Consider the following 26,438-nt stretch of genomic DNA (forward strand, 5'->3'; position numbering starts at 1 on the left):
CATTTTATTACTCTGCATTGTTGGGAATGGGCTCGGTAAAGTCTAAACCGGTTGTATTCGGCACGTGACCAATAGCATTTGATTTGAGAAAGCATAGAACTTTTTTTCAGATTTCAACTAAGCAAATCTACAGGCGCATCAATTCACTTGAATCAGCACCAACGCTGGTATGGCAGCACAAACCTATAGTTGAGCTGCTTCGTTTTAATGTCAGACACACGTCAGGCCGCCTTACCATCCTTTCGAAGGGGTCCTCTGTGCGGTTGGCGATGTCCAGAAGCTCAGAGTACTCCAGCTCTTCACTAACCCTCTGCAGCAGGTTCAGAGGTTCGTTGAGGCCACAGGGCATGGACACACGTGACAGGTCCTTGCCAATGTTGTTGTACAGGATGGTCATGATGCCAATGTGGCTGTTGTCGACACAGTTGGCGGGCAGGACGGTGCGGCGGCCTGTGTTGGTGGGCACGGTGCTGACCATGTCCGGGGCTCTGGACACGCTGGTGCGGTAGTTCAGGGTGGAAGAGGCTGCCAGGGGGAGAGGGCATACAAAGGTTAGATGGAATTCTAGACATTTCCTATTGAATCTCACGTCTTTTTACAATTATGCCCAGCACTTAATGCTTGAACATTAAAAAAAATGGACATGATTCAGCCCTTAAAGGGAGAGTTCAGGATTTTCTCCAGGGTCAGATTAACTTGTGGATACCCTTTTGTGTGTCTGCGTTCAGTTTGAAGGAAGTTGCCAAATAGCGTTAGCACAATGCCTGGATGTCTATGGGAATAGCTAGCATGCTAGCTGTCCATGTTGACATTGTCATTACACTAACAATAGTTAGCATTGGCTGGCAAAACTACAGGTAACTGGCAGCCCTTGTGTTGGTTGTGGGGTGCATTTCCCTGGCATGGTTTGGGGCCACTCAACCCCTTAGAGGGCAAGGTAACAGCTAGTAAACACACAGCCATTCTTAGTGATCACCTTCAACCTACGGTGAAGCATCATCCAGAGGGAAGTGGCCTCTTCCAGAATGGCAATACCCCCATCCACAAGGCGCGAGTGGTCACTGAATGGTTCGATGAGAATTAAAAACCATCCGTCTCAGTCACCAGATCTCAACCCAATTGAACAGCCTAGCTAACGTTAGCCGCCTAGCTAGAATTCGTAACATCTGTTTTGCAAATTCGTAACATATGTTACAAATTACAATTTGTATTATAAGAAATGGCCGATGGATTCCACAAATGAATACATACCATACGAAACATATGGAGTGTCTTGGATTTACATGACAGAATAATACGAAATGCTCTGAGACCAGGTTGAATTGAACACTTATGGTTGATTCTGGAGCGTCACTTAACAGCATTTTCTACCACAATCGACAAAACACCAAATTAAATGGAATTTCTCGTGGAAGAATGGTGTCGCAACCCTCCAAGAGAGTTCCAAGGCTCATTGAAGTAGTTCTGTGGTGGCCCAGCACCTTATTGAGAGTTATGTCAGCGTATCCTTTATTTTGGCAGTTAATTTCATACTGGACGCAGAGACATAACAAAAAAAAATGGTATCCACAAGATCTTAAGTAGATAAACAGTAAACAATAGACATTCTGTATGATTGAATGTATGCCAGAGTGCCAATGTCTCTTGTTTTAACTTGCAGACACGGCAACCATTAGAGGACCACAATGGAAACAAATCTTTAGACTTGTGCATATAATCCTCAGAAATTTTTGGTACATTCATTTGTTGCCTTGTTTCTTTATGCATTTTTAAAATGGTCAAAATAAAGGCTTCTTTCCCAAAACCATCCCTTTGAAATGTCTGAAGTCCCAAAGCTGTCAAGGTAAGGAGGATGGTGAAACAGAAAGACAAATTAAGTAATGACAGTCTCTCGATTCCTCCATCTCCCAAATTTGAATTTGATGTTGGATTGAGGTGGAGGGTATGATGTTTAAAGAATGAAATATCTATACAGATTAGACAATAATACATTTGTTAAATTGTCACCAGTCCCACACAACCAAAGAGACACCTCAGGAGGACAAAGAGGGAGAAGATAGAGATGATGAAATCATGGTAATAAAATGAGTAGACTACTAGGGCGTTTTCAGGGTCCAATCAGTATGCTTGCATGTACATTTTCAATGTTGTACAGTCTTCAAATAAATTATGTGCATCAATGAATTAAACGATCCATTACGGGACTTCCAATATGGCCGCAATTCACCACCACTCCACCGATACTTCAGTTTGACCAGTCCCAAAATACCTTTTGTTTGCGGTTGGTCCGGTGATACTGCCTCTGCAGGCAAAGTGGAAGCTATGTTCAGAAAACGTAATAAAAATACATTTGTACACAGATTACATATATACACACCCAATGTTGGTGTCAGCCGAGTTCATGAGTATAACTACCTAGATAGAGCTGGGCGATATAGACAAATCCATATCACAATAAAATGACTAAATGATCACGGTAAATTGAAAAAGACAAGTTTACAATAATGTGCACCAGTTAATTTTATATCACCCTTAAAACTACTAATTTGAAGGTTGTGGTCATTAATTGTCTTGTTAACAGCCCACATTTAACAGACATCTCATTTCAAACTACACATTCCTCTAGTAAAGGCTACTTGTTAAAAATCGATCAGTAAAACGTCCTCGATAAATGGTCGGTTCGGTCGGTAGTGATCATTTTCGGTTTATCGTCCCAGCTGTACTAGATACTGCATATTGTTATTTATTTTTCAAAGAGAAAAACTCAAACGGACCACGTAGACCAAACTGTATTCAAGGTATAATGGGACTGCTCAAACACAATATTATAGAACACGTCCTTAGAGTGGCCGTTCTAGTCATTCTACTTCTAGGACCACAGCTGAACAGTGATATCCAAAGAGTGGCGACTCACCATGGACCTCATCTGGCTCAGAGTTACTGGTGGTGGTGATGTCACTCAGCCCAGACTCATCAGACTCCTCTTCTCCGTTTTCAGAGGAGTTCTCACAGACGATGACATCTCTGGCGTCATAGTACTCGGCCATGGAGTCGGCCAGCGAGGGGGTGCGCTGCACAGAGCAACCCTTAGAGGGCGTCTCCTCAGCATTCTGGTTTGGGGGGCAGGAGGAAAACTAAGACTATAGTTAACAGGAAGCATACAAAATCAACGCTTTCTGATGGATAAAAGTGATGTCAATAATGTATTACAAAAGAAAGTTAAGGGAAAAAATCCTGCTCATTTGATAGAGAATCCCATGCATACAGGCACAAACAGAGACAGGCAGACAGACTTACAGTACACAGCCAGACACGCATCCAGAAACAAGTGGCAACCTGCCTCTTGCTGAGTGGGGGTTGGCGGCTGAATACACACCTGGTCCTGACGCACAGTGCTGTAGGACTCCTTGGAGCCCCCCGTGGATCCAGAGGAAAGGGACAGGGAATGAACTTTGGTTTGGCAAGACTGCACCTCCAGCTGGATACACACAAACAGTGACTTATTAGTATACTGTAGAGAATTGTATGAAAAGCAAGCACAATATTAAGCTCATTTCCCCATTATCAAACTTGGCCCACATGCAGGTAAGTTGGACAAAATGTACAGTAATGCACATTTGGTGGAGGATTTCCCTCAGAACTCTTTCAGCTTTGTCAGATCCATCCAGTAATTAGTGAAGTTCAGAAACATCTAGTAACTCGGACCAAATAGATACGTTCGGGGGAGGTTTAAGTTGTTTCACCAAGACAAATCTACTCTGTTTGAACAAGTGTCTTTACATTTGAAAAGGCTTTTATTTCATCCAGGCAGGCTCAAAACAGGAGAGCAGTCAGGAATGGTTCTTCCCCTGATGGGCAGTACCGAGATGTCCCAGCCCCAAACAGCCCAAACCAGTTCTGGCTGGCTTCTCACACACTTGAACAGCAGCACACTGAGACGGGACTATATTTTGTAAGAAGAGAGCAAAAGAAAGCGAGAGAATAGGTGTGGCCCATCGAAACGTCTGCTGTGTGCGTTTTAAACAGACACCACAGTGTTGACTAAATGTGAATAAAGCCTTTCTATTGGTCGCTAGGTCTCTTCCTGTTCTTCTTGTTACTTCCGAAAAAAACAAAACAAAGAAACGTAGGTCTCTCCCGAGCTGACAAGGTACAAGGTAGAAATCTGTCATTCTGCCCCTGAACAGGCAGTTAAACCCACTGTTCCTAGGCCGTCATTGAAAATAAGAATTTGTTCTTAACTGACTTGCCTAGTAAAATAAAAAAAATATGTGAGTGTGTGTCCAGGGCAGGCCTTTTACCTCAGACAGTGTGCTACACAGGGTGGCCAATTGATTGGAGGTGGAGGAGCGTAGGTCTGGACCGGTCCAAGCCTGTCGAACCCGCTCACGTTCCAGGGCGAGCACTTCGTGGATGGACTTGAGAGATGCATGAACTAAGAAGATTACAGCAGACAAATGTCATTTCGTGTTCATCCACGCCAACATAAATCCCTGAGTAACTAAAGTAAGTCAATTACTACCAGATTGCAGTGGTCTACATAGGTCCTCTTTTTTATGTTGCAGAACCAGCCTCACTATAACCAGCTCTACACACAACTTTCCTATGAGGAACTTTAACACCCCATCGAATGAGCCCCAAAACCCTGTAACACCCCTCTCTTACCCCTTTGGGACAAAGCACAGATGTCCTGCTGGATCTTCTTGGCTTCGGGGGAGGTGATGAGGGGGTTGGAGAGCTGGGAGTACACGTAGTCCGGGATGGACGACACCGAGGCGGCTCCCACACTCAGGTGGTTGGACGATGTGCTCAGGTGGCTGGAGGTAAACTGAGGGAGGAGAGGGGGAAGGAAAGTTGGGGGGGGGTGATGTGTGTAGAGAGCCATTTTGTGTGTCACTTTCGAGTGAGTGAGGCACACGCATGCTAGCATCAAAATGGCCTGTAGCTGTATCAGAAAAGCTTTACATTGATGTCGGGACCTTGACAAACGCAACATTGAGTGATGACCATGAAAACAAAACTGATGGCTAGAATTATGCTCAACAAGTACATTATTCTCCTGGCTTTATCTTGCTCCATCTTTTTTTATTTTTTGTATCTTGCCTGTTGCTAGCGCGCTAGGTAATTAGTCCTCCGATGACATCTGCCATGTTGTAGAACACCATCTAATTACATGTTTGTTAGCTTGCATGAGCGGCCTCTGAAGTTGGAAGTTGTTATTCACTTAAATATAAACAAGCCCCTTTGGTTGCCTAGCGTAACGTTTCATGGCGAGGCCAGGAACTTAGTTTATATATTTATTGTATGTTAGTAGCCTTACTTCTTTTGTAGAATCTCCACAATTGCTATTGCTGAGTTAACTTCTCATCTTTAGAAAAACCCATCTGGTCAGCTTTAAATATACTAGGGTGCAACCATCAGATTATTGTTGATGCAATGTGTCAATGTGTTTGTACCGGTCCCTAAACCATAAATGAAAATGGAGAGGGGACACAAGGGAACAGTGGGTGAAAGTAGAAAAGGATTCTGAGACAGCCATGACACAGAAATGTCCAGAAAACATTCATATCCAATGACTAATGTCTTGTCCAGTGTGTCATAAGTATTCAACTCCTTAGAGAGGTCACATTTTCCTGTTACAAAGTGGGATTAAAATGGATGCAATTGTGCTCTTTTTGTCAACAATCAACAAACATTAAACACTAATATACCTTGATTAGATAAGTATTCACCCACTTGAGTCATTACATGTTAGAAAGTCTTATCAGAGCGCTGCACACCTGTATTATGCAATATTTGGGGATCATGGCTAGACAGCAGATTTAAGTCAACTAACTTGGCCACTCAGGAGCATTTACTATCTTCTTGGTGAGCAACTCCAGTGTAGATTTGGCCAAGAAAGGTGATTCCTCTCCCGGTGTCTGGCATAAAGCAGACTGAAGCATGTTTTCCTCCAAGCTATTGCCATTTATCTCCATCCAGTTTCATTTTGTCCTGAAACTCCCCAGTCTTTGCCAATGTCAAGCATACCCATAACATGATGCAGCCACCACCAGGCTCGAAAATAAGAAGGCAGTTACTCAGTGATGTTTTGGATTTGATCCAAACATACAGCTTTGCATTTAAGCGAAAAAGTATATTTGTCAGGTTTTTTTTGTGTTTTTTTTTTCCCCACACTAGGATTACTTTAGTGTTGGAATATTCTGTATACTTATTTGTATTCATATTTTCACTCTGTCATTTAGGCCATCATTGTAGAGTGACTACAACGTTGATTCATCCTCAGTTCTCCCATCACAGCCATAGAACTCCATAGTCATTTTAAAATCACCACCACCTCATGGTTACATCCCTGAGTGGTTTCCTTGCTGTCCTGCAGCTCAGTTCAGAAGGACGATTGTATCTTTGATGTGTCTAGGTGGTGTAATGCATCACCCACAGCACAATTATTAACTTTACGACACAGAGTTATTCAATGTCCGATTTGATATCGTTACCCATCTACCAATCACTGCCATACTTTATGAGGCGTTTGAAAAAGCTCCCTGGTCTTTGTAGTTGAATCTGTGCTTGAAATTCAATACTTGACTGAGGGACCTTAGATGTTTTATTATGTATGGGGGACAGAGGAAGGGTTAGTCATTAAATTTTTTACATTTTTTTAAATCACCCCTATTATTCACACAGAGTGAGTCCATGTAATTTATGTGATTTGTTAAGCTACATTTACTCCTGAACTAATTTTGGCTTGCCTAAACAAAGCATGTGAATATTTATGCAACTATATATTTTAGTCATTACATTTTTGTCAATTTGGAAATTGTCTAATTGTATTTTTCACTGAGAGTATTTTCTGTACATAAATTACTTACATTTTTTTATATCTATTTCAATCCCACTTGTAACAAAATGTGGAAAAATATACTTATGATACCCACTGTATAGGACATGAGAACTTACCATGCCGCGGGTTTCGACTCCAGACAGGGTGCGAGAGTGACCAAATATCTTGTTTGTCGTCTTCCTCTCCTTCTTGGCCTTGGGGGTATTAAGGGTCAGATTCTGAAAGACAGGTAGAATAGATACATGCTCAGACTAAAGAACAGCCAACCACTAAATTAATACTCCAATGTCACACTCACAGGTGTGCCATTCTCCCCCCATAGAGAACATCTCATATACAGCACGTGCGGTTGTAGAGTAGTGGTTAGGGCGGTGACCTTACCTGCATGTTGATTCGTCGCTCTAGGTCACTGTTGGAGATTGGTTGCTGGTCACTCTCCAGCCAATTGAGCCTCCGGATGAGCTGGGCCAACTCAGTCAAGTCCAACTGAGAACGAGCTAGCTCTGTGGGGGTCAAGGGTCAGAGAAGATTATTGATAAAGCTTTGGAGTGAAAGCTTAGCTCTGAAAATAACTGGATATTCATTTCATGCTGCATTGTAAAATGATAGCCTTGATTCCCAAGATTCACCATGGAAGTACCTTACCTTGGGAGCAGGTATCTGACTGGTGGGTCTGCTGGAGCCACGCTGCCACCTTGCCGTTGACCCCTGGGGCTGCTGTGGGCGGAACCTCCATCTCAGCCTGGTAGACCGAGGCAGTGCTGGCATAGTGAGGGTACTGGAACCACATGATTTGGGGACAGAGGAGGGAAAGAGAAAGAAGAGTTGTCAAGTGTCAGTCAAAGCCAATTTGTATAAAGTCCTCTTGTTCTATTCAGAATATACCTTCCCCTAGTTCGGTGTGACCAGAACGTATTTGGTTGCACTGCAAGTAGCAGACCACATTGCGTCACACCCCTGTTTCGCTGTTCACTCACCATGCCTGGCATGGCAGCTTGGTTCCTCTGGGCTAGACTGGCCATGGCTGGCAACAACGTGCTGTTGCCCATGGTGAGGGCATGGAGGACTCCGTGGTGGACGCCCAAGGCCTCATTCTTCTTGAAGACACGATGGGCACACAGCTTGGTCAGCCATATGTAGAACAAGTCACTGTTCTTGGCCTAACAGGAGAGTGAATTTTACATTAATAATTACGTTAATTGGGGATAACACATGCTACTTCATTTGGATAAGAAACAGATGTGAAAAGGAAAAATACATCAGCGCTGCAGTTCTTGACACAATCCGGTGTGCCTGGCACCCGTTCAAAGGCACTTCAATCTTCCGTCTTGCCCATTCACCATTAATGCCACACAATCCACGTCTCAAGGCTTAAAAAAAAAGTTATTCTACCCATCTCCCCTTCATCTACACTGATTGAAGTGGATTTAACAATTGACATCAATAAAAGATTAGAGCTTTCACCTGGTCAGTCTAGGTCATGGAAAGAGCATGTTCTTAGTATTTTGGGATACTCAGTGTACCTTGACGTGGTATAAATAGTCTCCACCATCCAGATCGATGCGATTGGACTTCTTGTTGATGGACATGACAGCGAGGCTAACGTCCAGGGAGCCGTGGAGTTTTCCTCTTTGGATCTGACCAGTGGAACATTAGAATGGATTTACACCCGCCCCACACTGTATTGTCCAACGTGTATAAACAAGCTTTACATAGCCTGTAACATTTACAATACGGCACTGACCGATTTCAGAATGATTGCAATCGTGAATTGAATTAGTTTTTTTGGATATGTATTGTGAATACATACATCCTGCTGTGTCTTGGAGTACTTGAGGATCCCTTTTTCCAGCAGGAAGTACCTCTGAAAGGAGAGCGACAGAACCACATTAGACAAGGGTCTATTCATAAGTGCACACCAGTAGCAATGAGAACACATTTATTTTTTGAGAGAGATTTAGATTAGTTTGGGAAACCCTGGATTAGTCCCTTCCAGCCATTTACTTCCATTTGGCTACTAGTGAATACACCCCAGGAAGTCAGAAGTGATGGTGAAACAGAACTAAAGAGTAAAACTGTGCTTCAGTTCGCTTGCCAAGTATAGCCTTCACATTACCTTGTGCCAGCCATTCAAAGGGTACTTCCTCCTCTTCATCAGGAAGCCCTCACAGATTCCAGGGATGCTCATGTCCAGCCCTGACCCGATCCCTGAACCCATGTCCATGTGGTCTTCCAACACCTCCCAGTGCCTGGAGTTCTATGGGGGGGAATACAGTTTTCATTAGTTTGGCTCCCAAGTGGCACAGCGGTCTAAGGCACAGCATCTCAGTGCTAGAGGCGTCACTACAGACCCTGGTTCGACCCCGGGCTGTATCACAACCGGCCGTGATCGTGAGTCCCATAGGGCAGCGCACAATTGGCCCAGCGTCGTCCGGGTTAGGGGAGGGTTTGGCCGGGGTGGGCCGTCATTGTAAAATAAGAATTTGTTCTTAACTGACTTGCCTAATTAAATAAAGGTTAAATAAAATTAAAATGTTGCATTGTCCATAAAGAACTTAATACTCACAAAGTGGGTTTCATCCATTCAGCCATCCATCCATAGAGATATTCATGATGGTTATATACATCATTGGTTGCATTATAGTGTAAAGAGGAGACCCGTCATATACAAAAGCCAGGCACACGCACTTTTAATAAAAAGGAACGGCTCAGAAACTACCTGGCGGGAGTTGCGTGATGACCCAGCGCTGTCGTTCCGTGAGTGTCCGGCCTTGAATCCTCCAGAAGGAGACTTGTCCAGATTGCTCATCACTGATTGGCTGCTGTTGAGTGAGGGTGGGCACACCCGAGGGTCCATCATTATGATTGGATGAACAATGTCGCTAAAAGTAAGCTCTGCTTTTCGACAAGGTTCTCTCTCAGAGGAAACACAACTCTGTTGACACAAAAGGAACAGTAATGTGAGGAGACAAAAAAAAAAGGTGCCATTTTAACTGGTTTCACATTTAGCAGCTTCATACGCTTTTTAATGTCCCATTTTAAATTATGAGAAATCAGATAAATAGACTTGAGGACGTCTTTTCTTGAAATTCAAGTGTCAGGAACACACTTCACGTGTGCTGCCCTGCTGCAGTGGGCCCTCGGATCATGAGTTCAGGAAAATGAGATAGACAACCTACACATAATCCACCCCAACCTTATGGTTGGCTTGACCTTATGAAGACCGTGGTGGACAAAGCGGTACTACACAAGGTCCAGCAGTACTGACCAAAGAATATGACAATGCATTATTCAAAATTAATCAGATTCTACGAGCAATTTTTTTAATTGGTCAGCTCTTTTTTTAATTTCAGTCAAAAACAATATTTTCATGAAAAAGTTTAAATTAGACCTAATCTACAGCATGAGATATTATCAAAAGTATCAAACAGATAATTCCACAGTAAAAAAAAATTGGATCGATCTACTGGTACTCCAGAGTTACCCTATTCCATGGAAGAATGTCTTTTGTCCCTTGATAGCATCCAACACAACAGTGACACACCAATGTTGAGATGTAAACACATACAGTGCCTTCGGGACGTATTCACACCCCTTGAGATTTTTTCCAAATTGTTACAAGACTTATTCTAAAATAGATTAAATAAAACCGTTTAAAATCAGCAATCTACACACAATAACCCATAATGACAAAGTGAAAACAGCTTGACATTTTTACAAATGTATTAAAAACAGAAATATCTTATTTACGTCACTATTCAGCCCCTTTGCTATGAGACGCAAAATTGAGCTCCGGTGCATCATGTTTCCACAACTAAATTGGAGTCCATCTGTGGTAAATTCAGACCTCTTGGAGTTTTACAAAAAGCACCTAGACTCTCAGACCATGAGAAACAAGATTCTCTGGTCTTATGCAACCAAGATTGAACTCTTTGGCCTGAATGCCAAGCGTCACATCTGGAGGAAACCTGGCACTATCCCTTCGGTGAAGCATGGTGGCGGCAGCATTATGCTGAGGGGATGTTTTTCAGCGGCAGGGACTGGGAGACTAGTCAGAATCAAGGGAAAGATGAACGGAGCAAAGTACAGAGAGATCCTTGATGAAAACCTGCTCCAGAGCGCTCAGGACCTCAGACTCAGGCGAAGGTTCACCTTCCAACAGTACAACGACCCTAAGCACACAGCCAAGACAACACAGGAGTGGCTTCGGGACAAGTCTCTGAATGTCCTTGAATGGCCCAGCCAGAGTCCAGACTTGAACCCAATCGAACATCTCAGGACAGACCTGAGGGAAAAAAAAAAAAAAAAAAAAAAAAAAATTTGCTGTGCAGCGACACTCCCCCTCCAACCTGACAGAGCTTGAGAAGATCTGCAGAAAAGAATGGGAGAAACTCCCAATACAGGAGTACCAAGCTTGTAGGGTCATACCCAAGACGACTCGAGGCTGTAATCGCTGCCAAAGGAGCTTCAACAAAGTCCATGCCAACAACAAATTCTGAACCTATACATCCATGCATTAATAATTTTATATTACTTAAAGTGTGTGGAATAGCAACAATGACAATCCACCTGAGTCTGACAACTTGGATGACAAATTACTGAGGATGATAGCAGATGATATTGCCACTCCCATTTCTTCAATCTAAACATACAGGAAAGTGTGCCCCCTCAGACCTGGAGTGAAGCAAGTCATTCAATCAAACAGCCGACCAATCGGCATGTTAACAACCTTTAGTAAACGTTTGTAAAAAAAATTGTTTGGCTAGATAAAACTTCCTCACTGTCAAATGCGTTTATTTTCAGCAAACATATGTTCATACAAATATTTACACAACAAGATTAAACAACTAAAGACACACTGAACAAGTTCCACAGACATGTGACTAACATAAATTGAATAATGTGTCCCTGAACAAAGGTGGTCAAAATCAAAAGTACCAGTCAGTATCTGGTGTGGCCACCAGCTGCATTAAGTACCACAGTGCATCTCTTCCTCATGGACTGCGTCAGATTTGCCAGTTCTTGCTGTGCGATGTTAACCCACTCTCCACCAAGGCACCTACAAGTTCGCATGAAAATAAAGGAGAGCCACACTCTAGGAGCTCAGATGCAAAAAAATTAATTAAAAAAAAAGATGCTCCGAGATATGTACTTTTAATTTGCGCTTTGTTTTACCCACAATTTTTACCACAAGGACAAATAAGATAAATAACTGCCTTAGAGGAGCACGTAATAACACCTTTGATTGGGATCGATTTCCCTGTTTGTGAAAGTTCGAAGGATCTACATTTATACGTGCCATTGCATTAAGCACAGCCATGACACTTGTAATTTCCATCCAGTAGGGGTGTAAATAGATGTTCAGGAATATCTTGGGGTGGATCAATTGGTCTGAGATGTCTACCCCACAAGAATATGACCAAGGAAAGGTCCGAAAACATATTACAGAGACAATCATCGGATTTTGGAATGTGACCATGTTTGTGAAAGATTCCCTTAATTTGTTCAGAGCACTTTGAATAGCGGGTAGTTAGAACGCAAGAATGCGTGTTTTTGCAAGACTGACCTTAAAAAAAGTTAATGTCTCGTTTTGTTTTCAATTTTCTCAATGGCAATATTAATCTGATCATTTTTGACCCCCTTTTGAACCTACAAGTTCCCAGACATTTCTGGGGGGGAATGGCCCTTTCCCTCACCCTCCGATCCAACATGGGATTGAGATCCGGGCTCGTCACTAGCCATGGCAGAACACTGACATTCCTGTCTTGCAGGAAATCACGCACAGGACGAGAAGTATGGCTGGTGGCATTGTGAAGCTGGAGGGTCATGTCAGGATGAGCCTGACATGACCCTCCACATGGACAGTCTGAGCTGTGATGGTGGGATTATGCGTTCCTGGTGTAACTCGGGCAGCTGTTGTTGCCATCCTGTACCTGTCCCGCAGGTGTGATGTTCGGATGTACCGATCCTGTGCAGGTGTTGTTACACGTGGTCTGCCACTGCGAGGACGATCAGCTGTCCGTCCTGTCTCCCTGTAGCGCTGTCTTAGGCGTCTCACAGTAGGGACATTGCAATTTATTGCCCTGGCCACATCTGCAGTCCTCATGCCTCCTTGCAGCACGCCTAAGGCACGTTCATGCAGATGAGCAGGGACCCTGTGAGTCTTTCTTTTGGTGTTTTTCCAGAGTCAGTAGAAATGCCTATTTTAGTGTCCTAAGTTTTCATTACTGTGACCTTAATTGCCTACCGTCTGTAAGCTGTTAGTGTCTTAACTTCTTTGGGACTGGGGGGCAGTATTGCGTAGCTTGGATGAATAAGGTGCCCAGAGTAAACTGCCTGCTACTGAGGCCCAAAAGCTAGAATATGCATATAATTAGAACAATTAGATTTGGATAGAAAACACTGAAGTTTATAAAACTGTTTGAATGATGTCTGAGTATAACAGAACTCATATGGCAGGCAAAAACCTGAGAAAAAAAACAACAACCAGGAAGTGGGAAATCTGAGGTTTGTAGTTTTTCCAAGTGATTGCCTATCCAATATACAGTGTCTATGGAGTCATATTGCAGTTCCTAAGGCTTCCACTAGATGTCAACAGTCTTTAGAACCTTGTTTCAGAATTTCATGAGCTAAGTCACGTACGCGGCCATGAGAGCGAGCTCCGTTCCTTTTCATTTCTAAAAGAAAGGAATTGTCCGGTTGGAATATTATTGAAGATTTATGATAAAAACATCCTAAAGATTGATTATATACAGTGGGGCAAAAAAGTATTTAGTCAGCCACCAATTGTGCAAGTTCTCCCACTTAAAAAGATGAGGCCTGTAATATTCATCATAGGTACACTTCAACTATGACAGACGAAATGAGAAAACAAATCCAGAAAATCACATTGTAGGATTTTTAACGAATTTATTTGCAAATTATGGTGAAAAGTAAGTATTTGGTCACCTACAAACAAGCAAGATTTCTGGCTCTCACAGACCTGTAACAACTTCTTTAGCCTCTTAAGCCCACCCGACACGCAGGCGTCCCATCTAGCCATCAGGAAATGCAAATGCGCCACGCCAAATGCTAGTAGCACTCGTTAAAACTCAAATTTCATTAAAACACACATGCAGGGTACTGAATTAAAGCTAAACTCGTTGTGAATCCAGCCAACAAGACAGATTTTTAAAATGCTTTTTGGCGAAAGCATGAGAAGCTATTATCTGATAGCATGCAACACCCCGAAATACCTGAAGGGGACATAAACAAAATAATTAGCATAGCCAGCGCTACACAAAACGCAAAAATAAAATATAAAACATTCATTACCTTTGACAAGCTTCTTTGTTGGCACTCCTATATGTCCCATAAACATCACTATTGGGTATTTTTTTTAATTATTAAATCGTTCACTATATACCCAAAATATCCATCTATGAAAAGTGTGTGATCCAGAAAAAAACTGTTTTAAAACGCAACGTCATTTTTTAAAATTAAGTCGACGATAAACTTTCGCAAAACACTTCGAAATACTTTTGTAATCCAACTTTAGGTATTAGTAAACGTTAATAATCTATCAAATTGATCACGGAGCGATGTGTATTCAATAGCTCCACGTCTTCAAATCATGGTCGGAAATCTCTCTTCCAAAACATCCTGTCGGAGACCGGAAGGAATGGGGTCTCTCTTCCTCGTTTGACCAAGGAACAACTCCCAGGCAATTGCCAAGACTGGCGACATCGTGTGGAAGCTGTAGGACTTGTAATCTCGGCCCCATCTTATTTGCTGTGCCATAGACAATACATGCAAGTGGCGCATTGATATTTTTTTTCCACTTTTTGGTGATCAGTTTTCCTTGGGCTTTTCGACAAAACGCACGTTCTGTTATAGTCACAGCCGTGATTTAACCAGTTTTAGAAATGTCAGAGTGTTTTCTATCCACACATACTAATCATATGCATATACTATATTCCTGGCATGAGTAGCAGGACACTGAAATGTTGCGCGATTTTTAACAGAATGTTCAAAAAAGTAAGCCCTAAGCTTAATTAAGAGGCTCCTCTGTCCTCCACTCATTACCTGTATTAATGCCACCTGTTTGAACTTGTTACCAGTATAAAAGACACCTGTCCACAACCTCAAACAGTCACACTCCAAACTCCACTATGGCCAAGACCAAAGGGCTGTCAAAGGACACCAGAAACAAAATTGTAGACCTGCACCAGGCTGGGAAGACAGAATCTGCAATAGGTAAGCAGCTTGGTTTGAAGAAATCAACTGTGGGAGCAATTATTAGGAAATGGAAGACATAGAAGACCACTGATAATCTCAAGATCTCACCCCGTGGGGTCAAAATGATCACAAGAACGGTGAGTAAAAATCCAAGAAACACACGGGGGGTGTGAATGACCTGCAGAGAGCTGGGACCAAAGTAACAAAGCCTACCATCAGTAACACACTACGCCCCCAGGGACTCAAATCCTGCAATGCCAGACGTGTCCCCCTGCTTAAGCCAGTACATGTCCAGGCCAGTCTGAAGTTTAATAGAGAGAATTTGGATGATCCAGAAGAAGATTGGGAGAATGTCATATGGTCAGATGAAACCAAAATATAACTTTCTGGTAAAAACTTGTCGTGTTTGGAGGACAAAGAATGCTGAGTTGTATCCAAAGAACACCATACCTACTGTGAAGCATGGGGGTGGAAACATCATGCTTTGGGGCCGTTTTTCTGCAAAGGGACCAGGACGACTGATCCGTGTAAAGGAAAGAATGAATAGGGCCATGTACCGTGAGATGTTGAGTGAAAACCTGGCTGGGTCTTTCAGCATGACAATGATCCCAAACACACCACCCAAGCAACAAAAGAGTGGCTTCGTAAGAAGCATTTCAAGGTCCTAGAGTGGCCTAGCCAGTCTCCAGATGTCAAACCCATAGAAAATCTTTGGAGGGAGTTGAAAGTCCGTGTTGCCCAGCAACAGCCCCAAAACATCACTGCTCTAGAGGAGATCTGTATGGAGGAATGGGCCAAAATACCAGCAACAGTGTGTGAAAACCTTGTGAAGACTTACAGAAAACATTTGACCTCTGTCATTGCCAACAAAGGGTATATAACAAAGTATTTAGATAAGTATTTGGTCAATAAGTTTATTTTCCACCATAATTTGCAAATAAATTCATAGAAAATCCTACAATGTGATTTTCTGGATTTTTTTTCTCAATTTGTCATAGTTGAAGTGTAGCTATGATGAAAATTACAGGCCTCATCTTTTTAAGTGGGAGAACTTGCACAATTGGTGGCTGACTAAATACTTGTTTGCCCCACTGTATATAATTGTACAGTTTCTACAAACTGTAATGGAACTGTTTGACTTTGTCTGAACTAAGTGCCTGCGCCCTGTGAATTTGGATTTGTGAACTAAACTCGAACAAAAGGAGGTATTTGGACATAAATGGACTTTATCGAACAAAACAAACATTTATTGTATAACGGATTCCTGGGAGTGCATTCCAATGAAGATCAAAGGTAAGTGAATACTTATAACGCTATTTCTGAGTTGTGCGACACCTCTCCTTGGTTGAAAAATGGCTGTAGGTTTTTCTGTGGCTAGGCGCTGACCTAACATAACTGCATGGTGTGCTTTTTACCGTAAAACTTTTGAAATCTGCCACAGCGGTTGCATTAAGGAGAAGTTTATCGTTAATTGTGTGTTTACACTTGTATCTTTCTTCAATGTTTATGATGAGTATTTCTGTAATTTGATGTGGCTCTCTGCACTTTCACAGGATGTTTGTTTGAGACAATGCATTTCTGAACATAAACGTAACAATTTCAAATTAGGTTTTGGACATAAAGATGAACTTTGTCGAACAAAACACATTTATTGTTTAACATGGAGTCTTGGGAGTGCCATCCGGTGAAGATCAAAGGTTAGTGATTAATTTTAACGCTATTTCTATATTTTGTGACACCTCTCCTTCTTTGGAAAATGGCTGTGTTTCTCTGTGGCTAGGTGCTAACGTAACATAATCGCAAGATGTGCTTTCGCCGTAAAGCCTTTTTGAAATCAGACACTGTGGCTGGATTAACGAGAAGTTAATCTTTAAAATGGTGTATAATACTTGTATGTTTGAGGAATTTTAATTAGGAGATTTCTGTTTTGAATTTGGCACCCTACAATTTCACTGGCTGTTGGCGAAGTGGGACGCTCCCGTCCCACATATCCCAGAGAAGTTAACAACCGTTCCACAGGTGCATGTTCATTCATTGTTTATGGTTCTTTGAACAAGCTTGAGAAAGTGTTTAAACCCTTTACAATAAAGATCTATGAAGTTATTTGGATTTTTACAAATTATCTTTTAAAGACAGGGTCCTGAAAAAGGGACATTTCTTTTTTTGCTGAGTTTTACAGTAAACAAATTCACAGATTTTCATGGCGCTTATAGGGAAGGGCATTCAAGATGTACAGCACTTACACAGATTACGGACGATTGTCTTGGAGACATTTATAAAAAGATTGTGGGAGCCGTTTTGTTAGTTCAGTTTGACATCATTAAAGAACCCAATGGAAGCCTCTCCAACATAATCCAGGTAGAGTCAGGCATTCCCTAGGGCAGCTGTCTAGGCTGTATTTTTTAAATCTTTACTAATGACCAGCGCCTGTCTTTGAGTAAAGCCTGTGTGTCTATGTATGCTGATGACTCAATACTACACACAATCAGCTACCACAGCAAGTAAAATCACTGCAACACTTAAAGAGCTTTAGTCAGTTTCAGAATGGGTGGCAAGAAATAAGTAAGTCCTAAATATTTCAAAAACTGAAAGCATTGTATTTGGGACGAATCATTCACTAAAACAAAATTACAATTGGCCCAGAACCAGGCTGGCCCTTAAATGTACACGAGAGCTAAAATTAGTGTCAATCTGTCCTGGCTCAACGTCACATGTGTGAGAAGTATTCACATGTTGAATGCCACATGTCAGTTTAAACTACTAGCATACAGTTCAGACACCCATGCATACCACACAAGACATGCCACCAGAGGTCTCTTCACAGTCCCCAAGTCCATAACAGACTATGGGAGGTGGCACATGAGTACGTGGAACTCTGTTCCACATCAAGTAAAAACTGATCAAAATACAACTAATTAAAGAGCCGGGACTGAAGAGGCACAGACACACACGATAACATGCATACTATACCAGCATTTCCCCAACTCCATCCTCGGGACCCCAAGGGTGCATGTTTTGGTTTTTGCACTGGTACTACACAGCTGATTCAAATGATCGAAGCTTGATAAATGGATTATTTTAAAAATCAGCTGTGTAGTGCGAAGGCAAAAAAACATGAACCCCTTGCAATGTGTTGTGAAATGTAATGTTTTTAATTGTGTATAACTGCCTTAATCTTGCTGGACCACAGGAAGAGTAGCTGCTGCCTGGGCTTGCAAGTGGCGCAGCGGTCTAAGGCCGTGATTGGGAGTCCCATAAGGCGGTGCACAATTGGCCCAGCATCTTCCGGGATAGGGTCATTGTAAATAAGAATTTGTTCAACTGACTTGCCTAGATATATAAAATAAATGGGGATCCATGATAAATACAAATGTATCAAGTCTGGTAAGACTTCTGCCATTCTGTTGCATTGGAGTTTGGTTATAATTGCATTGTCACAATTTATTAAAATCTGCAGTGGACTCCAGATTTTCCTGGTTTTAATATAACGGAAATAACTGTGATACATGGAACTCTGAAGCACTGAATTGAGTGATTGATGTTGTCATTTGAGTAAAATAGGGGGCTACTTTCCATTTTTAGTGATTATTCTTTTATCTGCTGATAGTTGCTTCAAGGTTAGAGTCCATGAAGGCTATAGGTTCAGTCCAACTTATTTCATTCTGATTTATAAAGAATTTCATAGTAGCTTTTAAAATGGTTATTTATATATCATTGTCTCTATTTTTAGCATTCGTATCCTTATCTTTTCAAATTATAACTGGTCTGGCGTGTATTCTTTTTGTGAGCGCTACGAGGTGTTTACCAGGTTCATTTACCATTAGATAGTATGCTTTGAGTTTAACCTGTAGTTGTTGGCGCTCTTCAAAAGTAAAAGATCATATTCCTGCTTAAATCCTGATGAATAACAGGCAATAACATGGCAAAAATTGAGCTTCTGATGTGATCAGAGCAAAAACTGCCTAGAAGAAAGCAAAGAATCAATGACAGTATTGATGTTTCTAACTGAGGTATGTTACAATTAGTGTCCTGTCTGCACATCAGTTCAAAAGAGTGGAGTGACCTTCCAGGAACTGTGTGGGAGAGAGCTAGCTTTGCTCAAACAGCCCATGCAACAGAAAGACATAGACAAAGAGGTAATCAGAGGATTGTATGGAATATTCTGCTAAACCATGCTTGCTTATGATTGGACAAAACAGATGAAAAGGAGCTTCATGTCAAATTGAATGGTCATTAGTTTCACGTGGAATTCTCCTTTCGTCACATTTGTCAACTAAAATGAAAAGTCATTTATAATAGTATTTTCTCCAGGGCTTCTCGTCTTGTTATCATCATTATTTTGTCAAGAAAAATAGGTTGTTGACGAGTATATTTCATGGTAGTTATTGCTGACAAAATTGACTGAGGGGGCATCAGAGTAGAAAAAAAAACAGAAAAATCCAATATCCCGCAGATTACATTTAGCTGAGGCGGCCATTTTGATTACAGTTTCTCCATCAACTGGTGGCAAACACAAACAACTTTCTAGGTAATTGACTGTATTCTCTCATTCTACAGGGAGTAATACGAGTTGCTGTTTATTTACAATATGTCATGGGAAATGTAGTACATACTGTAGTCAACTGAAACTAAACTCACGCCCTCTTGGGTGGCTTTGAAATCATTTTTAAAATATACTAAAATACAGCCATCAAACAAACAATGGCATTCCTGAATCTCTGAACCAAATGACTCGAGGCTTATGCAGTCATGATACATGGTCAGCTTTATGCTAAGTCGGGACGAAGAAGAATGTTACAGGGACTGACACACAATAACGATGTGGAATATGTCGTTCAACCAGATAACAAGGATACAAACGGACTTCTTTTGAGTAAGAGGGCAACTATGTTTCTCAGGGCCTTTTAAAAACACGCGGACTGAAAGTGTGGTGACGTTTGAAAAAAAAAAAAAAACAGAGCTTCCTGTCAGCATTGATAAAGGACTCTTGATAGCCGCATATCTTATGGTTTGAATTAGAGAACTTAGAACTATTGACACATACCTGACACCAACAAAACATGAGCCTGTTCTGGATGCTTGATTCATTTGGATCTGGATCAAATGTTATGAACAGCTGTGTACAGTAACAACCATAGCAACTGCCAAGTTACTCCTAACAACCAAGAGTAAAACATCTACAAACAACCACCGCCGCTGTAGCTTACTCCTGATGCAGTCCAGAGTAGCAATCACAACATCGGAGTCTTGGTTGGAAGAGGAACGCCTAATAAATCAGAATGATCTCTGAAGCAGATCACGAGAACACCAAGGAGAAAACTGCCAGAAGAGATAAAGAAAGTCACGAGAGAGAGAGAGACAGCATCAGGTGCCGGAGGCATAGGGTGATCGGACAGGTTCCTGTGCTCCAGGAATGTGCCTGAGCTGCATGCTGCACCAACACACAGGGCCCCTTACAGCCTCAATGACACTGCTGCTGCTACTGGGACACCTGGGATGTTCCACCTTCTAGACTAGGTTCAAGGTTTAGAAATACAACATGAGGCATACAATGAAAGTGTCGTAGGGTAAGGAGGATGCTTTTTGGAGGGATTGCCAACGTAAGCTTGCAAGTTCCAAGCCTGTTCCAAGAGAATTCCAACATGGATGACATTCCGCAGGACTGTATCTATATGGCTGTGGGACATACTCGTACCGTAGCATTGGTCAAATCACATTTGATGGGCCCACATGCATACCATAGCCACTCCCTTGTCCACAACTTGGGTTTATCAGAACCAGAACCAGGGGTAGACCTTCAGTAAGGCCGGGATACAACATTCCTAAATGCTCACCCTGGCTGGCCATCTGTAAAGCATTATATAAAACATAGGCATTCAGCATTACCCATATATGTTCTGATGGAAGTATGGACTGTCACCTTAATCACCAACTAGGCCATTAACAGTGTGACTGACAACCTTCCTCATCAAAATAGCTAAATATACACTAAAGAGACAGAAATTTGTTTATAGCCAACTTGTTCATATTTCTAAAAGCAAATATGAGCGCAATACAACTGTTACCATTTTACCTTAGAATGTTACCAAGACTAGGACATGGGCAATGGAAGTTCAAGTCCTAAATCAGTTGAGGCCAGAGAGTAACTGGATGCATTTATTTCTTTGCAGAAGACACACGAGTGAAAAGCAGAGATGGAGAGTTGAAAATAAACGGCATTTGATAGCCACATTTTCGCTGCATCTCAGAAGTCTGTGAGAATAAGCAACAATGTTATAGCATGAACAAGAAACGTATCACTAGATCCTCCCTGTATCCCACGCGTTGATTAAAAACTAGTTTGGCACCTGGATTTGAGCACATTCGTGTGAACACACAAGCGCTTCAAAGCCATAGATAGCTAATAATGTTACGACAACGGGGCCAATTGCTGCTCAGAAAAGGTAGGCCGAATTACAGTACTCTTGTGGCTTCAGAAAAGTTTTGCTAAAATGTTGAGAACGCTTGAAAAGGCCAGCCAGGTCACCCGTGATACAAGTCAATAGTCGATGTCCATCTATGTCTGAGGACATCGGGAAGTGACGTGGAAACCAGCCACGAGGGGCAACGGTGAGCATTGTGGATGGCATCTGTCTCTGATTCTTAATGTTTGTGATTTTTGTTTTAAACCCATCCCCAATCTTAAATATTAGGAGTTTATGCATAAACTTAACCGTAACCACTTCGAAATGTGCCGTTTGCTACAACTTCCAAATTAGATGTTTAAGAAACATTTAACGTCTAATTATGATGTGGGACTGTGAGAGCTAATTGCCGCACTCACTTACATCTCCTATGGTGGCACAGTTGAAGTTCATTGTGTCCAATATCCAACAAATGAGTTGTTTTACTTAACAGGCCTAAGCAAAGGAAACAAAAACACTCGAAATTCGATCCGTAATTGATCAAGCATAGCCTACCCCAATATCAAACTCAATGGAAGCAAAACAAACAATTACTAATAATTCTATAAATCAAACATTCGCTTCAACCAATTAAATGCACTTGCATTATGTTCATTTATTCCCTATAGTCAAATAAATAAGAACGAAAAACTAACCTGAAACCCGTGGATAACCCAGGGACGTGGCCAGCGTGAAAGAAGACTGACTTTTTTTTTTTGCTTCCTCCGCATTTGTCATATCGCAGCACTACGTCACTCCGTCGTCGAAATCCGAGTGTCCCAGGTGAGAAAGGTGTGCCCAATCCATATGCCTCGTTCAAAACAACTGTGAACTCGGAAATGTCCAACTTCAGGGTATTCAATACAACTGGGACTCGGGAAAAAAATGAACTCCGACTAGGAAAAATCCAACTCGGAATTCCAATACGGAATTAGTTTTTTCTGACTTCCCAGTTGCCAAAACACGCACTAGTTATAAACCCTTACCTCTCCAAATTCCTGACGTATCAGAGAAAGATAACATGAATTTAACAGATCATTTTTACATCAATGTTGTGACACATGATTTGATTGACTTTGCACGAATTAGTCAGTACAATTAGACAATTATTCGGCTATTAGTTTATTCATGTTAAGAATTGTATGTTATATTCACTAGTAATATATTTTAAATGACAATATTATATACCAGAGTAGACCTAATAAACCACATGTTTACAAAATGAAGTCACACAGAATAGTATTTTTTTTATTTTGTAAAAAGATAGCATTTGTTTGGTGTTGTTTTGGGGGGGGAAATAAAACACCTAACTTTTCCTCATAAACAAAAAGACACTCCAATGTGTTGTTGTTATTATTTAATCACATCCATGCAAGATAGGCAGTGACTCTTCACATAGTAAACTTCTCTCTCTCTCTCTCTCACGAACCAGCCAGGAGAAATCTAGTGATAGTTACACACAAGATGCACTGTTAATAGGATGCCTGGGCCTTGCTAAACCGGTATGACCAACGCCTCAAGCATAAGCCCATGCCACTGCCACCAAGCACAGGGCCTAGAATGGGCCAATGAGAGTTGCCCTAGCAATGTGAAGGAATGTAAGGTATTCTCTCCCTCAACTGTTGACAGGAGTATCAGAGGATGTGCATCTCAACTTAGGTACATTCATGTATGCAGTGCTGCTGAGTATGTGGTCACATGTGTTGGCTACATTTTAGTAATTTAGCAGACACTCTTATCCAGAGCAACTTACAATAGTGAGTGCAAGTATTTTCATTTGAACGTGTCCCCTGTGGTAATCGAACCCACAACCCTGGCGTTGTAAGTGCCATTCTCTACCAACTGAGCCACACGGGACTACACACAGGCTTTACACACTCATGGAAAAAATGTATGTATATACATCTAAATACACACAGATCAGTGGTGGAAAAAGTACCTAATTGTCATGCTTAAGTAAAAGTACCTTAATAGAAAATGACTCAAGTAAAAGGGAAAGTCACCCAGCAAAATACTACTTGAGTAAAAGTCTAGAAATATTTGGATTTAAATATACTTAACAAAAGTAAAAGTATTATCATTTCACATTCCTTATATTAAGCAAACCAAGACGGCACAATTTATAGATGTTTTTTTTTACAGACAAATGTGCCAGGGGCACACTCCAACACCCGGACATCATTTACAAACAAAGCATTTGTGTTTAGTGAATCCACCAGATCAGAGGCAGTATGGATGACCAGGGATGTTCTCTTGGTAAGTGTGCGAATTGGACCATTGTCCTGTCCTGCTAACCATTCAAAATGTAACGAGTACTTTTGGGTGTCAGGCAAAATATAAGGAGTAAAAAGTACATTATTTTCATTAGGAATGTAGTGGAGTAAAAGTAAAAGTTGTCAAAAATATAAATAGTAAAGTAAAGTACAGATACCCCAAAAAACGACATGAGTAGTACTTTAAAGTACTTTTACTTAAGTACTTTACACCACTGACACAGTGAGTACAACTCAAAGCCGTATATCCATTATTCGGAAACACGTACAGCACATTCACTGAAATACACACGCATGAGTACAGTAGCCAATCTAATAATACAGGTGAGATAAAAGTCCCATCTGAGTTAAACATTTCAGAATAGGTGATCTTAGAAGTTGTGTATATGTATTATATGATAAACGACAGTGGTCTAAAATACTTTAGTAAAAATACTACTTTAGTAGTTTTTTGGGTATCTGTGCTTTACTTTACTATTAATCTTTTGACTACTTTTACTTTTACTTCACTACATTCCTAAAGAAAATATTGTACTATTTACTCCATACATTTTCCTTGACACCCAAAAGTACTCATTACATTTTGAATGCTCAGCAGGACAGAAAAATAGTCTAATTCACAAATACTTCTTAAGAGAACCTCCTGGTCATCCCTAATGCCTCTGATCTGGAGGCTCACTAAACACGCATGCTTCGTTTGTAAATTATGTCTGAATGTTGGAGTGTGCCCGTGGCTTTCCGTAAATAAATAAAAAACAAGAAAATGGTGCCATCTGGTTTGCTTAATATAAGAAATAAAAAAGTATTTATACTTTTACTTTTGATATTTAAGTATATTTTAAACCAAATGCTTTTAGACTTATTCTCAAGTAGAATTGTACTGGGTGACTACCTTTACTTGAGTAATTTTCTATTCAGGTATCTTTACATTTACTCAAGTTTGACAGTTTGGTACTTTTTCCACCACGGGATAAACGTATTGACAGTAATATTTTGTTGTGAGAGAAATCTGATATTGCTAACGGTTGAAGTGTGTCTGTAAGACCCCACTGGGCACACACTGGTTGAATAAACGTTGTTTCCACCAACGTGGAATTCCCCTGTAGCCAGACAATGACACCTGGTTTAAAGGCGTGAGGTCCTCTGGCAAATAACTACATACATTTCCAGCTTCACAAGAAAGGCACGACGTGGAATAGATGTTGAATTGACATCTGTGCCCAGTGGGACAGTTGTGCAGAGCCGAGGAGGGTGTATGGACCTTATGTAGGCCTACAATGGTGTCTCTTTGCCTGAGCCAGTGTACTGGAATATATTGACTGAGTAAGCTAGTGTGAGTAAGCTAGTGTGAGTAAGCTAGCGTGAGTAAACTAGCGTGAGTAAGCTAGCGTGAGTAAACTAGCGTGAGTAAGCTAGCGTGAGTAAACTAGCGTGAGTAAACTAGCGTGAGTAAGCTAGCGTGAGTAAACTGTGATGTATGACCAGTAGTTGTTCCTGTAAAATGCTACATTTATGACAGGCTTACATTTTCCATAGCAGTTGCATTTTGTTTTCTTGGAGCTTATGATTAAGGTGTCCGACATGCGGATAAACAGGGTTCAACCCATCCACTCACCTGTGACCTGACCTTGGTTAAGTGGCCTTACATATAACTACTTGACCTACAGCATGTATTTTCTACACCCTGACCTTAAAACCCTTGAACGTCCAACTTATACACACACACACACACACACACACACACACACACACACACACACACACACACTGCACGTCAAGTAATTTATACATAAACGTGACAACACATCCATTTGGTAACCTCCATACCACAACTAGTTGGTGGAAGGGAAAGGTGAGATGCTTCGCAAGTGTTGGTATCGCCTAAAGGCCCGATCACTGATGATTAGCTACTGCATAGTTACTAAAGAACAAAAGCCGAAAACACACGTCTGTAGAGTTCAGTTGTTTAACGTGTGTCTTACATATCTGTCAACTGACAGCATTTTTCTCCGCCTCAACTGAAGATAAAATGACAGGTAGTTCGCTCAGTACTTGGATGTAAAACGTCCCACGGGAAGAGTGCGCTTAGAGAAAACTGTAGTCCTGGCTCATTTAATGTGGAATCTCTCCAGCTTGATGTTGAGAACAACATACAGTGGGGAGAACAAGTATTTGATACACTGCCGATTTTGCAGGTTTTCCTACTTACAAAGCATGTAGAGGTCTGTAATTTTCATCATAGGTACACTTCAACTGTGAGAGACAGAATCTAAAACAAAAATCCAGAAAATCACATTGTATGATTTTTAAATCATTAATTTGCATTTTGAGAGAGTGTTCCTATGCCTACATTCAGATATATACTGAACAAAAATATAAACACAACATGCAAAGTGTAGGTCCGCTGTTTCATGGGCTGAATTAAAAGATCCCCGAAACGTGCAAAAAGCTTATTTCTTTAACATGTTGTTCACAAATTTGTTTACATCCCTGTTAGTGAGCATTTCTCATTTGCCAAGATAATCCATCCACCTGACAGGTGTGGCATATCATGAACCTGATTAAACAGCATGATCATTACACATGTGCACCTTGTGCTGGGGACAGTAAAAGGCCACTCTAAAATGTGCAGTTTTGTCACACAACACAATGCCACAGATG

General features: G+C 41.3%; 1 protein-coding gene across 4 annotated transcripts in view; it reads right to left on the reverse strand.

Moving 5' to 3' along the window:
• Positions 1–22,327, reverse strand: part of LOC118384421 (oxysterol-binding protein-related protein 7-like) — a 26,168-nt gene extending 3,841 nt beyond the window's left edge. The window contains exons 1-15 of one of the 4 annotated variants that reach the window (XM_035770941.2): positions 22,161–22,327; positions 9,564–9,779; positions 8,961–9,101; positions 8,655–8,708; positions 8,368–8,481; positions 7,822–8,004; positions 7,490–7,622; positions 7,226–7,347; positions 6,961–7,062; positions 4,666–4,828; positions 4,302–4,435; positions 3,377–3,478; positions 2,915–3,110; positions 2,270–2,302; positions 236–525 (exon numbers count right to left, since the gene is read on the reverse strand). In XM_035770941.2, coding sequence (XP_035626834.1) covers positions 236–525; positions 2,270–2,302; positions 2,915–3,110; positions 3,377–3,478; positions 4,302–4,435; positions 4,666–4,828; positions 6,961–7,062; positions 7,226–7,347; positions 7,490–7,622; positions 7,822–8,004; positions 8,368–8,481; positions 8,655–8,708; positions 8,961–9,101; positions 9,564–9,779; positions 22,161–22,235 — 2,058 coding nt within the window. In that variant the 5' untranslated portion in view covers positions 22,236–22,327. Of the gene's footprint in view, positions 1–235; positions 526–2,269; positions 2,303–2,914; positions 3,111–3,376; positions 3,479–4,301; positions 4,436–4,665; positions 4,829–6,960; positions 7,063–7,225; positions 7,348–7,489; positions 7,623–7,821; positions 8,005–8,367; positions 8,482–8,654; positions 8,709–8,960; positions 9,102–9,563; positions 9,780–20,105; positions 20,139–21,888; positions 21,934–22,160 lie in introns of those variants that run through there. The other 3 variants (XM_052518629.1, XM_052518630.1, XM_035770943.2) reach the window with 3 other exon arrangements.
• Positions 22,328–26,438: the final 4,111 nt, after the last annotated feature.

Source organism: Oncorhynchus keta, chromosome 5 (assembly GCF_023373465.1).
Source record: "Oncorhynchus keta strain PuntledgeMale-10-30-2019 chromosome 5, Oket_V2, whole genome shotgun sequence".
In the NCBI taxonomy this organism is placed as follows: domain Eukaryota; kingdom Metazoa; phylum Chordata; class Actinopteri; order Salmoniformes; family Salmonidae; genus Oncorhynchus; species Oncorhynchus keta.